Below are 15,065 nucleotides of genomic sequence, written 5' to 3' on the forward strand. Positions count from 1 at the left end.
AAATAATTGCGCCATTCTTTGGTGTAGAGGGCTTGGAGTGGTGGAAAACCACACATCCAAAGAGGCACTACTGTCTCCTTAAACATATCTGTCCCTTCCTCCAGAAGACAACGGAAGAAACTATAATCCATCGGCTACCCTAAGATCCTAGGGGGCCCACCTGGGGACTCTAGTGTGAGAGGCCTCACCGGGGAGGCGGCGATTGTCATCACAATTGGCTCAGAGAAACGGTGAATCAATCGGCAAACAGAAATCGCTGGCTGCCTTCGCTCCGGGTCGGGGGCTGCTACAGGGCGAAAGGAGGGGGAGGGCAGGCTCCGATGCGGAGGGCGGAGCTGAAGAAACTGTTGTGGATAAAGACCGGGGCGAGGAAGGAGGGGGGGGAGGGGAGGGGGAGCAGGGAGGCGGAGAGGCCAGAGAGGGATGTTGCTGGGAGAGATCCATCGGAGAGGAAGGCTGCTGGGAGAGGCTCATCGGGGGCTCAGTGGGGTCTATCGGCCTTACTGGGCACTGAGAGTCGGGGGAGGGCTCGCGAGACAGAATCGGTTGCCAAATCGGAGAGGCTGGATGGGATGGGCCCACTCAGTGACTGGAGGCTGCCCGTCGCCAACTGGTGGGTGCTGAGATAAATGCTCATACCGGTTCTCTGACAGAAGCAAATCCTCATGTGCACTGCCAGCCTGGCATGCACGTTGACAGCGCTTAACCCTGTGGGTTGGCTGATGACCCGGGTGTGGGCCAACCGTCCGCCACTCTCCGGCAACTATCCAAAGAGGCACTGCTGTCTCCTTAAACATATCTGTCCCTTCCGCCAGAAGACAGAACTATAATCCATCGGCTACCCTAAGATCCTAGGGGGCCCACCTGGGGACTCTGGTGGGAGAGGCCTCACCGGGGAGGCGGCGATTGTCATCACAACCGGCTCAGAGAAACGGTGAATCAATCGGCGAACAGAAATCGCTGGCTGCCTTCGCTCTGGGTCGGGGGCTGCTACGGGGCGAAAGGAGGGGGAGGGCAGGCTCCGATGCAGAGGGCGGAGCTGAAGGAACTGTTGTGGATAAAGACGGGGGCGAGGAAGGAGGGGGGGGGGGGGGGGGAGTAGGGAGGCGGAGAGGCCAGAGAGGGATGTTGCTGGGAGAGATCCATCGGAGAGGAAGGCTGCTGGGAGAGGCTCATCGGGGGCTCAGTGGGGTCTATCGGCCTCACTGGGCAATGAGAGTCGGGGGAGGGCTCGCGAGACAGGGAATGGGTTGCCAAATCGGAGAGGCTGGATGGGATGGGCCCACTCAGTGTCCAGAGGCCGCCCGTCGCCAACTGCTGGGTGCTGCGATAAATGCTCATACCGGTTCTCTGACAAGCAAATCCTCATGTGCACTGCCAGCCTGGCATGCACATCGACAGCGCTCCAACCGTCCGCCACTCTCCGGCAACTGTGTCATCCGCGGCCAGAACCTGGTGCTCCGGTGCCTGAGAACCTGCCTCACTCGGCGCGCCTGTAAAAGATCCCTGAGTTGTCCGTGTGCGGGGCGACTACCAACGATTTTGCAAACCACGGTGGAGGCCTTCAATGCTGCTGCAACAGTCGTGGCGAGGATCTGAAGATCCGCTTAGGAAAAAGATAAACAAGCAACGGCGGCCTCGGTCGGGGTTGACAGAGCAGCTGCCATGGAGTCCTCCTGAGGGATGAGACCGAAAATGCCGAGGCTTGTTGAAAAAAACACCCCAAAGAAACTGAAGAAACTTCCTGCGGGAAGAGGGAGAGCAAAGCAAGCACGGGGAGGGGGGCAGGGAACCAGGAAGAACGAGCGGCAGGGTGGGGGGGGGAGCTCCAGGCCCACACGCACGAATCATTGAAGAGTTATCATATTGGCCCTTTCTATTTTGGCCCAGACTTGCTAAAAAGTTAAATGCCATCTTACACAAACCTTGGAAATGTTGGAGGGACTCATAAATGGACTACAATATAGAAAGAAATTCTTAAGGTGTTCCACTACACCACAGTTTGTCACTGATAATCAGCAATTAGTCTAAAATAGATTGGTTAGAATTGAAATATTAATCGAGGACAAACAGTAGTAGAATCATGGTTCTGCATCATGAGAGACCTGTTACATTCAATGATCTCCTCGTATTGGCCCTTTATGTTAACCCTAATCGGTTGAAGGCAGATTTGAAGCATTGAAATCACACAACAAGATCAATTTTATTTGAATAATAATATGAAATGCTTGAAAATAATGACAGGAAATGTTGGTTGTTGGTTTCCCAGACTTAGTTTTTTGAGTGTACAAATACGATCAGAGTAGCATGGTGCTGCTGCACATGACTTAGTTTTTAGTGTATAAATATAAGCAGCATGGTGCTGCTGCACACGTCACTTCTGCACAAGAAGGTAGCTCCTTCAAACTGATTGATTTGCTCATAGCTGTTCACATGGGAACTATGATTATAGACCGGCAATCCGCCATCATTCAGCAAATATCACCTGCTGTCAATAGAAACATTAGGTTCTAAAGCTTAAGCGTATAGCATATGCTTTAAAAATGTGAAGCTAGATGAGGTTCTTGACAAACTAGGAGACATACCTGGTGAGCCAGGTGCATTTTCAGCTGCAGATATTACAGATGCAGTTGCAACAGACGAGACTAACGATGTCATCGTAGAGCCCATATGCCACACAATTGAGTTCAACAAGGGAGTGTGTTCAGTAGGATCTACTTCAACATCCTTGCCATACACCTCTCTTTTGCAAATTGGACAGAAAGTTCTACGAATTAGCCACTGATCAATGCAGGGGACATGGAAGCCTGCACAAAAAGAAAATCAACCATAACAATAAACTAGTGTTTCATTTCACACCTATCTTTTTAATTACAGTTTTCTATTCAGTGGCACTGAAGAAACACATCTACAGACTGCTCGTCTTTTATTAAAAGGGTCTCTTCACCTTAGTCTTTTGACCAACTTAAAACCAAGACCATGTGAACACCTTAGGCCCCTTTACAGTTTGTGGAAGGAGAAGACAAGGAAGAAGAAGCCACGACTCAAAGAGTAACTTATATAGTGTAATGTAAAAGTCCACCCCTCCTCTTCCCCCCACCTCTTTCCTCCTCCTCTTTCTCTCCTTTTCTTGTCTTCCAAATTTCTCCCCTTTTCTTCCCACCTCCCTCTTCCCTTCCAACTTGTTTCTTTCCTCCTCTCTTTCTCTCCTTTTCTCGCCCAAATTTTGAAAATACCAAAAAACCTACTCCCAAAATCATGAATTTCACACCCACTAGTCCCAAAAAATGCATCTTCATCTTTCTATTGGCTATGCTATAAATTTGGTATGTGTATATAAGAAGTGTCATTTCGAAACCTTTGCGTTTCGTCCAAAACAGACGAAACGAAACGAAACAAAACCTTCAAAACGACGAAATGATGAAACGGATGAAACATTTCATGTTACTATGGTCCTCACCAAAGGGTAAAACTGACTGTGATACAACTTTTATTGCTTTTAAACCATTAATCCTCACAAGCTTCTTCGTCGATGGTTCTCGGATTGGTATCTTATAAGGTTATGGACATCCTTTCCAGGGTTTAACGGAGGTTTATCCCTACATTCAAATTCAATCTTGGTACTCAGAGGGAAATCTTCGAGACAGTCATGCTAACAATAGTCTAAAAATAGTCTCCCTCATATCCTCATCATAGTAACATAAAAACCCGTTTTGCCCTCTCGAAACGGCATGAAACGTTTCTAGCACGAAACGTTTCAGTACAAAACTAAACTTGCTCATCGAAACGGTGTTTCGCCCAAATGTAAAGTGAGGTCAAAGAACGAGTGGGAGTTTTTTTTTTGCAAATGCGATTTTTGCCTTCAGTTCCGTCCTTGTTTGCTGCCCATTTGCCACTTGACGCATCCGACACTTCTTCTTGGCTGCAACCTGTTGCTCTGCCTCTTCTCCTTGTCCACTCCTCCTTTTTGCTCCATCTCCTCCATGCCTCCTCTTCCTCTTCCTCTTCCCTTTTCCTCTTTCTCTCTTCTCCTCCACGGTCCACCCCTCCTCTTCCCTCCTCTTTCCGCCTCCTCTTTCTCTCCTTTTCTTGTCTTCAAACTTTCTCTCCTTTTCTTCTCACCTCCTTTCCTTTTCTTCTCACCTCCCTCTTCCCTTCCAACTTGTTTCTTTCCTCCTCTCTTTCTCTCCTTTTCTTGCCCAATTTCTGAAAATACCAAGAAACCTACTCCCAAAATCATGAATTTCATACCCACTAGTTCCAAAACATGCATCTTCATCTTTCTGTTGGCTATGTTATAAATTTGGTATGTGTATATAAAAAGTGTCATTTCGAAACCTTTGCATTTCGCCCAAAATAGATGAAACGAAACCATCAAAACGATGAAATGACGAAATGGACGAAACGTTTCATGTTACTATGATCCTCATATACTAAACACTAGATAGCCTACGACCAAAGAATCCACACGTGGTTTCTACATGGAGCTTCTCCACAGTGTCGAACCAAACATTATCACTAAGTCAAAGAGTCTGCTCAACATACCAAACTCATCTACTCCCTTGACAACTCAAGCCTAATAGGACACCCCCCAAGATATCGAGAGTTGAGAACCCCCCCCCCCACCCCCTTCTCCTTGCCCTACCTCTTTGCGCACCACTTCATCCTCAACTTTGCTTGCCTTTTCCTATTGTACCATCTGCCTCTTCGTGCACCCCTTGTGGGTGAACATGGTTCTAGCCATGAGAGTGTGTGAATGAAAGGAGAGATCGAGAGATCAAGCTACGATGACTTGGTGCATAGACACGGATGGGTGGGAGAGAGAGAGAGAGAGAGAGAGAGAGAGAGAGAGAGAGAGATGTGAAAACACACACACACACACACACACACACACAAGAGAGAGAAATGAAATGATATATTAACGTCTTCAAAAGGCCAAAATGACCTATGAGACCAAAAAGGTTACAACAATTGGTGCATCTGATACAATGTCTGTGTAAGAAAAGCTAAAAACAACTAAACAACTAACTGAAACTGAAACAACTATGAGGAAAAGTACGGTACTAGGAGCTCCTAATGGATAACATCTGGGAGGAAAACTCCAACAACAAAGATAAGCATCATACACATCACTATCCAAAGATGTCTCTCATCGGTCGATGGCGGATATCGTCAATGTCCTCCATGGTGAGTACTCTGATTGGACGTCTCCCATGCCGTGCTAGTATGGTCCTGATCCTCTGTTGTAGTCTCCGCCGGTGTCGAGATGGGCCTCTCATCTTGGGGCGCCTGGACCGCACCAGCTCTATAGCCCGATCAATCAGTGTACCTCTGGTGCGGCTATACTCTGGGGCTAGCTGCAATGTCTGCTAGCCTGACTGCTCAATCTCTGGTCGAAAGAAGTCTGTAATCTGCCTCTGTAGGTGTCTCTCCCTCTCTGATCCCCTCCCTCTCAAGAGACCCTCTCTATGTCTACGTAGCTCCAGCAAGTATAACCCGAGGCATCTCTGATCCTGGTATCTCATGACTCTAGAAAGTGGTCCGAAACCCTCTCTAAACAGGCAGTGAAAACGGCCTCGTATCTCATAATATACTGGACAGTGACGTGTAATGTAACTCTGTCTCTGGCTCCTTCTGGCACAGCTGACAAATCCTGGCCTCAGTTGGTACTCCTGTGAATCTGCCAGTCTCAATCTCTAGCTGGTGTGAGGATGTGCGCATCTGACCAATAGCACACCATACCCCATGAGAAAGATGAGTATCCATGTAGTTGGGTCTAATCACAAACCCATCCTCCGTGAGCTGGAGAAGATGATCTCTATAGAAAGCCATCTTCGTACCAAGCTCGTGTGTCGGCTGTATCCATGTCCTCCTAGTGTCCAACTGAGTCAAGTCCTGCCTGATAAGTCTGGTAATCTCTGCCCGTGTGAGAGAGAGGGAGGGTGCATCCAGGGAGTACTGAAATGGAGGTAGCCTGTCCATACTAAAGCCATGCTGTTGGAACCAGGCTGTCATCTGTGCATACCAACGTGATCCATCTCCCTGTGATGCCAACTGTCGTGAAGACTCCAGGGCTAAGTGAGCATATTTGTCTCTAGGGAGAGCCCAAGTGCTATGTATAAAGGAGACTGATCGAGTGAGTGCCTCTACTACCAATGGGGGGGCAGCCACTCGGCACGGATAATATCATGAGGTACAGAGCCTTGGCCCTAATCATCCGGGAAATCATAGAAACCAAGGGCCTCTCCATACGTCTCCATCCATCAGTGCTACCAGCTCGGCTGTGGTGATCCATTGAGGGTCCCCATATCTCCACTCCATACAGCATGGCTGAAGTGACCAAAGTGTCAAAGAGCCAGAGCTTTGTTCGAGGTTCCTGAAACTGAACCTGCGAACACATCCTCTCTAGTCTCCCCAATGTTGCATAAGCTCTGGTCAATCTGGTCTCCGCTGCTCTCCTCAAGGAAAATAGTGGGCCACTAAAAACCACACCAAGGTAAGTATATGCATCTGTATACTCCACTATCTCCTAACCATATGTAAAGGTGGGTACTGACCTCCTAACCCACTGTGCTGTGGTGTTAAACACCATCACCTTGGTTTTACCAAGGTTAACACACAATCCACTGTCCTGTGCAAACGTGTGCAATGCATCTAAATGACGATGCATCCCCTCTAGAGAATCTAAGATCAGCACAATATCATCAGCATACAATAACAGTGGAACCCATGTCCCTGCTAGCTGTGCTCCTCTGTCACCCTCCCGCTCTACATAGTCCGAAACCTCATCCACATACATCCCAAATAAGGTGGGAGAAAGGGGGGCAGCCCTGTTTCACCCCAATAGTGGAGTGAACCATCCCAGATATACCCTAAGTAGTACGTACCTGCCCCACAACTGTCCTGTATAAAGCCATGATTCCCCAAATCAGCTCTGTGGGCACTCCCATCTCTTGTAGTGTGCGCATCAGTCTGGCTCTCGATACTGTGTCAAAAGCTTTGCGGAAATCCACAAAGCAACAATAAATCCTCCTACCATATAATCTGCCCCCCTCAATAATAGCTCTGAGTGTCAAGATATGGTCAAGAGTGGAGAAACCTCTCCTGAACCCTGGCTACCCTGATGCACGTATGCCCTCTCTCTCTTCCCATCTACTCAACTCCTGCTCAAGAATAGATGCATATAATCTAGCCAATGAGTGACCAATCATGATGGTACGATAATTCCCAGGAAGCATGAGATCCCCTGACTTGAAGATAGGCACAATCGTGGACATATTCCAAGTCTCAGGAAAACCCTCACACATGGCTCGTTTAAACATCATAGCAATAAGCTCTGCAAGCATATCTCTGGCATGAATAAAGTGCTCTCCTACCAAACCATCATGATCATATGCTCTCCCACTCCTCATCCTGTCAATAGCTTTCCTTACCATCTCAGCAGTAAAGAAAGCACATGTCTCTGGGCATGGCTCTGATGGGTTTGGCAGGGGCGGCTGTCTTGGTGCTGTGTACAGGGATACTGCATACTCACCCCAAATCTGTGTAGAGGTAATGCCTGGTGATGGTGAATGCTCATGGAATAGTCTCCATGCCTCGCCTGAGTCCTGACTCATAAATAACTGATACAAATCCCTCTCTAACTGAGCAAGATAAGCCGTCTTCTTCCGTCGCACTAGGTGCCGGAAGGTAATCCGTGACTGTCTGTGAGTGGTAACACCCATGAGCCCTCTCTCTGTAATCTGATCCTCATTTCTCTGCACTCCTCATCATACCAATTGTTTTAAGGCATGTTCCCAGATCGTCTCCGTGTAGGCTGACTATGGGGATATGCCTCTGATGCTGCAGCATGAAGTGTCTCAATCAATATCTGAGTGAGCTCATCTAATGGCCGTACCGGCTCCTCGGCACATAAGCGTCTGTATATCTCATCCGTGTACACAGTGTCAGTCTCCCTCGTAAAGGTATAACGAGTGTGTGTGGAGACCTGTCCCAATGGAGCGGTGCTGAACTGAAATGTGAGAGTGAAGGACAAGATAGCATGATCCACTACTATTCCAACCGGCCTAGTGCCTACCATAAAATCCTAAAAAGAGGGAATGAGACTGGGCTGAGCCATAACATAGTCCACTGTACTAGCACCATGCCAAAGTGGAAAGCTAGTGAAACCGCCCGATGTCGGGAATCTCTGTAGGCCATTCAGGATGGCCAATCCATGTGCAGTCCCCATGTCTATCAAATACTGCCCATACACTGTATGTTCCTCATCCTGTGAGAGTCTAGATAGGCCCATATCGCTAACATCAAGCTCCCTCAACATCTCCTCTGAGGTATCATAAAATACTGTCTGGTTATGGGCGGTCGTGGCATTGAAGTTCCCTAGGAGAATGATGTCACCATCCCTGGAGAACTCCCAAATGTCATCATCCAAAATAGAAAAGGGAGACTGCCCGCTAGGTGATGCATACACTGATGTAGAGATATCTGCCGGTCTCTGTCCTCAGTCTAACCCACATGTACCTAGCTTGCTCATCTCTGCGGACTATATGTATCAGTGGCTGTAGCTCCACATGCATATAGCAATGTAGAGATATCTGCCCGTCTCTGCCCTCAGTCTAACCCACATGTACCTAGCCTGCTCATCTCTGCGGACTATATGTATCAGTGGCTATAGCTCCTCTCTAAACAATACTGCCACTCCTCCTGAGCCCCGTCCTCTATGCTCTGAACGAGTCTCCTGTATACAAGCTGTCTCCCGTCGGTATCCACTAACATGTGGCATGGACTGTCCAGGAGCCTGATGCGTCTCACAGTAGAAGATGATGTCCCTCCTAGTGAAACTATCCTCAAAAGCCCCTACATTCAACGCGTAGAGATCCATTACAATTCCAAGTAGCAACTTTGAGTGTAGTTCCATAGGTCTCGCGCCGTCATGAAGAGCGCCTCTCCATAATCACCACTCTACCATCTCTATAGAAGGCCACTTCCCTTTCTCTCGGGCTGCCCTTATCTTGGGCATAACTTCTTTCATGTGGGCAAGTTGCGAGAGTGTGAGGTCATCTCCAAGAAATATTCCCGTCTTCTTGAGTGTAGGACGTCTCTTCAAGAAGTCGTTCTTCGCTTCCATGGAGGGGAAACGAATGATAAGTGCTCTCTCCTTAGAAGATTCGCCACTACCTTGTCTCTTCTTTCCCACTCTCTATGCCTTTGTGTGCGTGGCTTCAATGCCCATCATAGAGAAGAGCTACGGTTTGCAATAGAATGAGAATCACTTACCTGGCCTTCACATTTGGCTCTTCATGTTTAGCATTTGATTAATTTTTGTCTCTTATTCAATCTTGATTAGCATTATTAGTTTATGAATTAGCTTTTTTCATCGCTTGTTTATAATTGATTAGCCACCATGGACTAGGGAGATCATTGATTAGAGAGATCATCATGTAATTAGATGTTATTTAAGACTTGCTATCCTTAATTAGTTGAGGTTTAAGAGGAAGATTAAGGAAGTCATATGTAAAGTTTAGAATTTAGGGTTAGAAATATCATCATGTAATTAGATGTTATTTAAGCCTTTCTATGCTTCATTAGTTGAGGAGTAAGAGGAAGATTAAGGAAGGCATATGTAAAGTTATCTCTAATCATGGTAGTTGGGGAAATTCCATCTCCCCCCCCACACCCACTTATTACCTTCGTCTTCCTCATGAAGACCCCTTGGTTTTCCCTTCCGCATCATCATGGTCTTTTAGACCGGATACTCGTACATGTAAGGCCCGGGTCTTCCTCCTTTGCTCCTCTTCAAGGTCATGTCAATGATGGTGGGAGTGGTCCCTTTCTTGGCGACCTCGATCCATTTCTCCGCCTCACCCATCTTCTTTTGTGTCTTTGTGATCACCTCCACCCATGAAGATGTTTCTCTTTATGTTGCACCTCCTCCTCTCGAATGATCCTCATTTGTTCCTTGATGGTATTCAGCTCTTCAATAAAGGAGGGCTGAAATTTTCCATCCTCAAGCTTGCTTTTTGAGGTGGCTTCCAACTCCTTTTTGAGGGCTGAGATTTCAGCCGCTTGACTTTTAGCATGCAATTTGGCCTCCACTAGTTCCTCCTTTAAGGCTGAAATCTCAGCCTCTTGCTTGGATGTTCTCTTCGAGCTCTTGGATTTTGTCAAATCCCTTCTCGAGTTTGGAGAGGCGGTTTATGATTGCGGTAACGGAAGAGTCGACCATCTTCTTGTTTTCTTTGATAATTGTGCCGAGCTTGTCCTCCACCTTCACGAGCTCCTCTTTAAACCCGGTCTTGGCCATGACTTTTTGCAAAACTTCCCACAGCCAATGAGAGAGAGAGTTGTTGCACAACACAATAAGGACAGTATTATAATAATACTTCCACGATGTACAATGCTTCATATAGGCACCAAGGCTCTATCTTATGTTCTCCTAATAAGAGGATGTTCACATCTAAAGTGTTCACACACTACTCGACACTTACTAGACTCTGAAATATTCAACAAAACCCCACTTCGGAGTGAAGGAGGTGTCATCTAAGCAAGAGACCTTCAATATGATGATTTGGGCTCTTAGACTGCAATCATGTGATACAAAAGAACACAATGATGCCAACACCTGAAACTCTCATGTCAGGCCTGATACAAGATCTTGGCCATACATTATGCCTACATCAACCTATCTATAGACAAACCCCCCTGGCACTAAGTAGATAAAGTAAAATATAAAGGAGCCGAATCTTTTATAGAAACAAGGCTTTACAAAAAAGACATCCAAAAATTCAGGTTTTGGGGGACTTCCTGGACATAGAACCCATGACTGCAAAATATTTGTATTTTGGGGGACATCCCGAGCAAAGAAACCTTGACTAATACATAATTAGAAGATGATTTTGAAAGTTTGAAAAACTCCCCATGCAAGTGCAATGTCGATGAAGATCTTCTTTTAACACCGTTGCCAAGTGGTTGACACTTTTAACACCGAGCCGAACCTTTTATAGAAACAAGGCTTTACAAAAAACACATCCAAAAATTCAGATTTTGGGGGACTTCCTGGACATAGAACCCATGACTGCAAAATATTCGTATTTTGGGAGACATCCCGAGCAAAGAAACCTTGACTAATACATAATTAGAAGATGATTTTGAAAGTTTGAAAAACTCCCCACGCAAGTGCAATGTTGATGAAGATCTTCTTTTAACACCGTTGCCAAGTGGTTGACACTTGGGCTATCCATTTAGGCTCGCGCCGGGGGGGGGAAGGCCAAGGCAAAGGACCTATGATTACATAAATTGGAAGTTGTTGTAATTGCCCCAAAAGGGGTTTGGGCACAATCTTGTCACACACTTAAACTATTAATACTATTAAACAAGATCAAATGGCACAAAACCAAATGAGATAGCAAGGCTGAAATTTAAATGACATTGAAATAGGGCCGGAAAGGACCGGCCCCCCTTGTAATATGTAGCTTCATGGGCATCACATGCCAGATTTCCAATAACATCCATGCAATGAAAACCTTTACAAACATGTTTTGTCGAAGTAAAGGTTGATTCCAAGGCAAAGGACCTATGATTACATAAATTGGAAGTTGTTGTAATTGCCCCAAAAGGGGTTTGGGCACAATCTTGTCACACACTTAAACTATTAATACTATTAAACAAGATCAAATGGCACAAAACCAAATGAGATAGCAAGGCTGAAATTTAAATGACATTGAAATAGGGCCGGAAAGGACCGGCCCCCCTTGTAATATGTAGCTTCATGGGCATCACATGCCAGATTTCCAATAACATCCATGCAATGAAAACCTTTACAAACATGTTTTGTCGAAGTAAAGGTTGATTCCAAGGCAAAGGACCTATGATTACATAAATTGGAAGTTGTTGTAATTGCCCCAAAAGGGGTTTGGGCACAATCTTGTCACACACTTAAACTATTAATACTATTAAACAAGATCAAATGGCACAAAACCAAATGAGATAGCAAGGCTGAAATTTAAATGACATTGAAATAGGGCCGGAAAGGACCGGCCCCCCTTGTAATATGTAGCTTCATGGGCATCACATGCCAGATTTCCAATAACATCCATGCAATGAAAACCTTTACAAACATGTTTTGTCGAAGTAAAGGTTGATTCCACAGCTTCTGTCGTGAAGAACCTCACTCCCCAATCCCCAGTGTCTTGCCACAAGCAGCTATACTCTAGTCCATACACAAGAATGTGTGTGCCAGGCCGAGCTATAGAAGACCTTAATGGTCAAGCATACGGATGTAGAGTAGGTAGAGAGAATTTGCGAAAGCTCTTGACACTGCATTTTTCTGGTTTTGAGAGAAGAAATCAACTTTTGATCAAATTGTCAGTGCTAGAAATGCTCCAAAGCATTTTCAGCATGTACATATCCAAGAGAAAGTAGCTAAAAAGGAATCCTAAGGGCTGCACAATAGTGTAGCACTCATTTGCAAGATTTGGAGAAGCAAGGAACCATGCCAAAAAGTATGTGTATGGACTGGTTATGCTGAAAATTGCCTTCTCTAATCTCCTCATGAAGTAGGCGCCTCTTTTTTCTTGAAGGGAGGGAGAAGATAAGCCTTTCCAAATGAATAATGGGTGGCCATTGGGCCACCTCAATAAGAGCCACACCTCTACCATAAATGGAGAGGGTACCCAATAAGCTGTCCACACTCTTTTACACAAAAGACTGCCTACTTTATGAGAGTTTGGTCGTCCGCCATCCATTAAGTGCCCAAACTCACTTATAACCTGTCTGCCCAATCTTTAATGAAGTGTGGATGCCCAAACTCACTTATAAGGTGTCCAGCCGTACTTAAATGGAGTGTGGACTTGCAAAGCAACACAATAGACTAAAATACAAATAAGCTTAAACAAAGAGTTTAGGGTCACACTTTTGCCACCTATCTACAGCCCACAAGCAAGGTCAGAATACATATTCACGAGCGCCCTGCCTATAAACTAGACACACAGATCTTGCAGGCAGTAAAACATTTCACGCCTAAGTATGCCATGCATAAGAATGTATTGGTTAATCTCCCTTTCAGTTAGCTTGTAGCAGGTGGTCATTCCGGGCATAGATATTACATCCCCAAGCCAACCGTAAGACCGTAATCTCGATATGGGCACAAACCAAAATCCCTAGCCTCTCATATGAAGCCTACTGGCATCTGGTGTAGACATCAATCCCCTACCATGAGGTGCCAATCCACAAGACCCTTCGTGTAGACGTAAGTCCCCTACCACGAGGTGTCATGTCCAAAAGCATAGAGAATGCCCAACTAGTGACAGTTGTAGAGAGAAAACCCCAATTTCTCGTTCATGCAGAGGCTCCAATATGATGCTAGAGGCTAAATTCCGAGAAAGCCCCAAATATTTGTGGGTGCTAGATCTCCAATTTGCTGAAATTCTCCATGTTTGAGAAAAGCCCAAAAATTGCAAGTTGTACAAGCGTCAATTTTTTGTGTATCTGATACCACCTTTGAACGTGTATGCATTTGCTTAACTGCTGAACAAGAATGTGTTGGGTTCAACAGAAATACACAAACCCTAATGTTTAACAGAAATACACAAAAACAACAAGAACACAAAGTAGCAAGCAATAGAGAGCTTGGAAGTGTGGATATACTACAATGAAGTGATAAGAAGTGTACAACCACAAGTATCCTAAGTACAAACCCAAAATGTAGCCGTATAGGTATCCAAACACACCAAATGTCCAGGGGAAAAAAACCTCTATAATGTGTAGAGGAAAAGAGTGCCGTTGGTAAGCCCCCATTCACACGGTCACTACCACATGTATAATCCTACAAATGTGATACTATGAACATGTACAGGGTTGAAGATCACTCTCCAAATGGGAGTAAACCTAAAGCTTTGCGGAAAGCTCAAACTTTTCTCGGGTCAACGCCTTCGTAAAACAGATCATGTTGTCATGTGTAAGACAATAGATTAAGCTGATTTCCCCTACATGTAAGCTCTCTCTACCATAGTGACAATGAATCTCTATATGCTTGGTGCGAGAATGGAAAACTAAATTCCTTGCCATAGCCTAGCCCTCTGACCATCAGTATGGGAATATGGGTGTTTGCTGATACCCACAAAGATATGCCATCAATCTCCTCAACCATACACACTCAACTGTGGTAGTGACAGTTGCCTTGTACTCGGATTCACAAGATGATGCGGCCATAGTTGGTTGCTTTTTGCTAACCAAGATATACATGAGTTGCCAAGGAAAAAGTGATTCCCATTTGTAAACACTCTGGTGTCATAATCATCAGCCCAACCTAAATCAGTGTAAGCAAGTAAATCCCCCCCCTCCCCCTGGTGGGATAAAACAACTTAAGATCCTCGGTGCCTTGTAGGTACCGAAACACTCGCTTCACATCTTACCAATGCTTTGACCCTTGGCTATACATAAACTTACTCAACCAAGACACCTCAATGTGTATATATGGCCTTGTATTACACAAATATACGAGGCATCCCACAGCTTGGTAACTGGTTGTAATATGTGCTGTCAAAAGGCTCTCTTGCATCATACAAGCTTAGCCTAAGTCCGGGTTCCGCCAAAGTACTTAAACCTTTTCGACGGTCCCTTTATGTACTTGGACTATAGTAGCACAATGTCCTCATCTGTATGCATAAACAGTATATCATTTGTTCCACTCCCAATGAGTATCGTGTCATTCACATAGAGGATGACCACAATCAAATCCTCTTCGCCCACCTTGTCATAGAGGATACTTTCAATCGGACTATTTTGATAGCCTTGGCTCGTCAAATAAGCATGTATCTTTTCATACCAAGCTCAGGAAGCTTGGTTAAGGCCATACAATGCCTTTTTTTTTTCTGGCCTTTTGCCTCAAATCCAATGGGCTGAGATGCATACACTTCTTCCTGCAAATCCCCATTAAGGAAGGCCGTCTTAATATCCAAGTGATGTACTTCCCAACCATGATGCCAGATGGGTAGGCAATGCAATCACGCATCTAATGGTGGTCATTCTTGAAGTCAATGCAAAAAATTCATCATAGTCTATGCCCT

The 15,065-nt window shown here is 45.5% G+C and overlaps 1 protein-coding gene across 2 annotated transcripts in view; it reads right to left on the reverse strand.

Moving 5' to 3' along the window:
- Positions 1 to 2,184: 2,184 nt before the first annotated feature.
- Positions 2,185 to 15,065, reverse strand: part of LOC147621627 (receptor homology region, transmembrane domain- and RING domain-containing protein 2-like) — a 109,253-nt gene continuing 96,372 nt past the window's right edge. Inside the window, exons 4-5 of one of the 2 annotated variants that reach the window (XM_086824418.1) lie at positions 2,586 to 2,807; positions 2,185 to 2,485 (exon numbers count right to left, since the gene is read on the reverse strand). In XM_086824418.1, the coding sequence (XP_086680544.1) occupies positions 2,472 to 2,485; positions 2,586 to 2,807 (236 nt within the window). In that variant the 3' untranslated portion in view covers positions 2,185 to 2,471. Of the gene's footprint in view, positions 2,489 to 2,585; positions 2,808 to 15,065 lie in introns of both variants that reach the window. The other variant, XM_086824417.1, reaches the window with a different exon arrangement.

Source organism: Cibotium barometz, chromosome 30 (genome assembly GCF_041138505.1).
Source record: "Cibotium barometz isolate CiBa-2024 chromosome 30, ASM4113850v1, whole genome shotgun sequence".
In the NCBI taxonomy this organism is placed as follows: domain Eukaryota; kingdom Viridiplantae; phylum Streptophyta; class Polypodiopsida; order Cyatheales; family Cibotiaceae; genus Cibotium; species Cibotium barometz.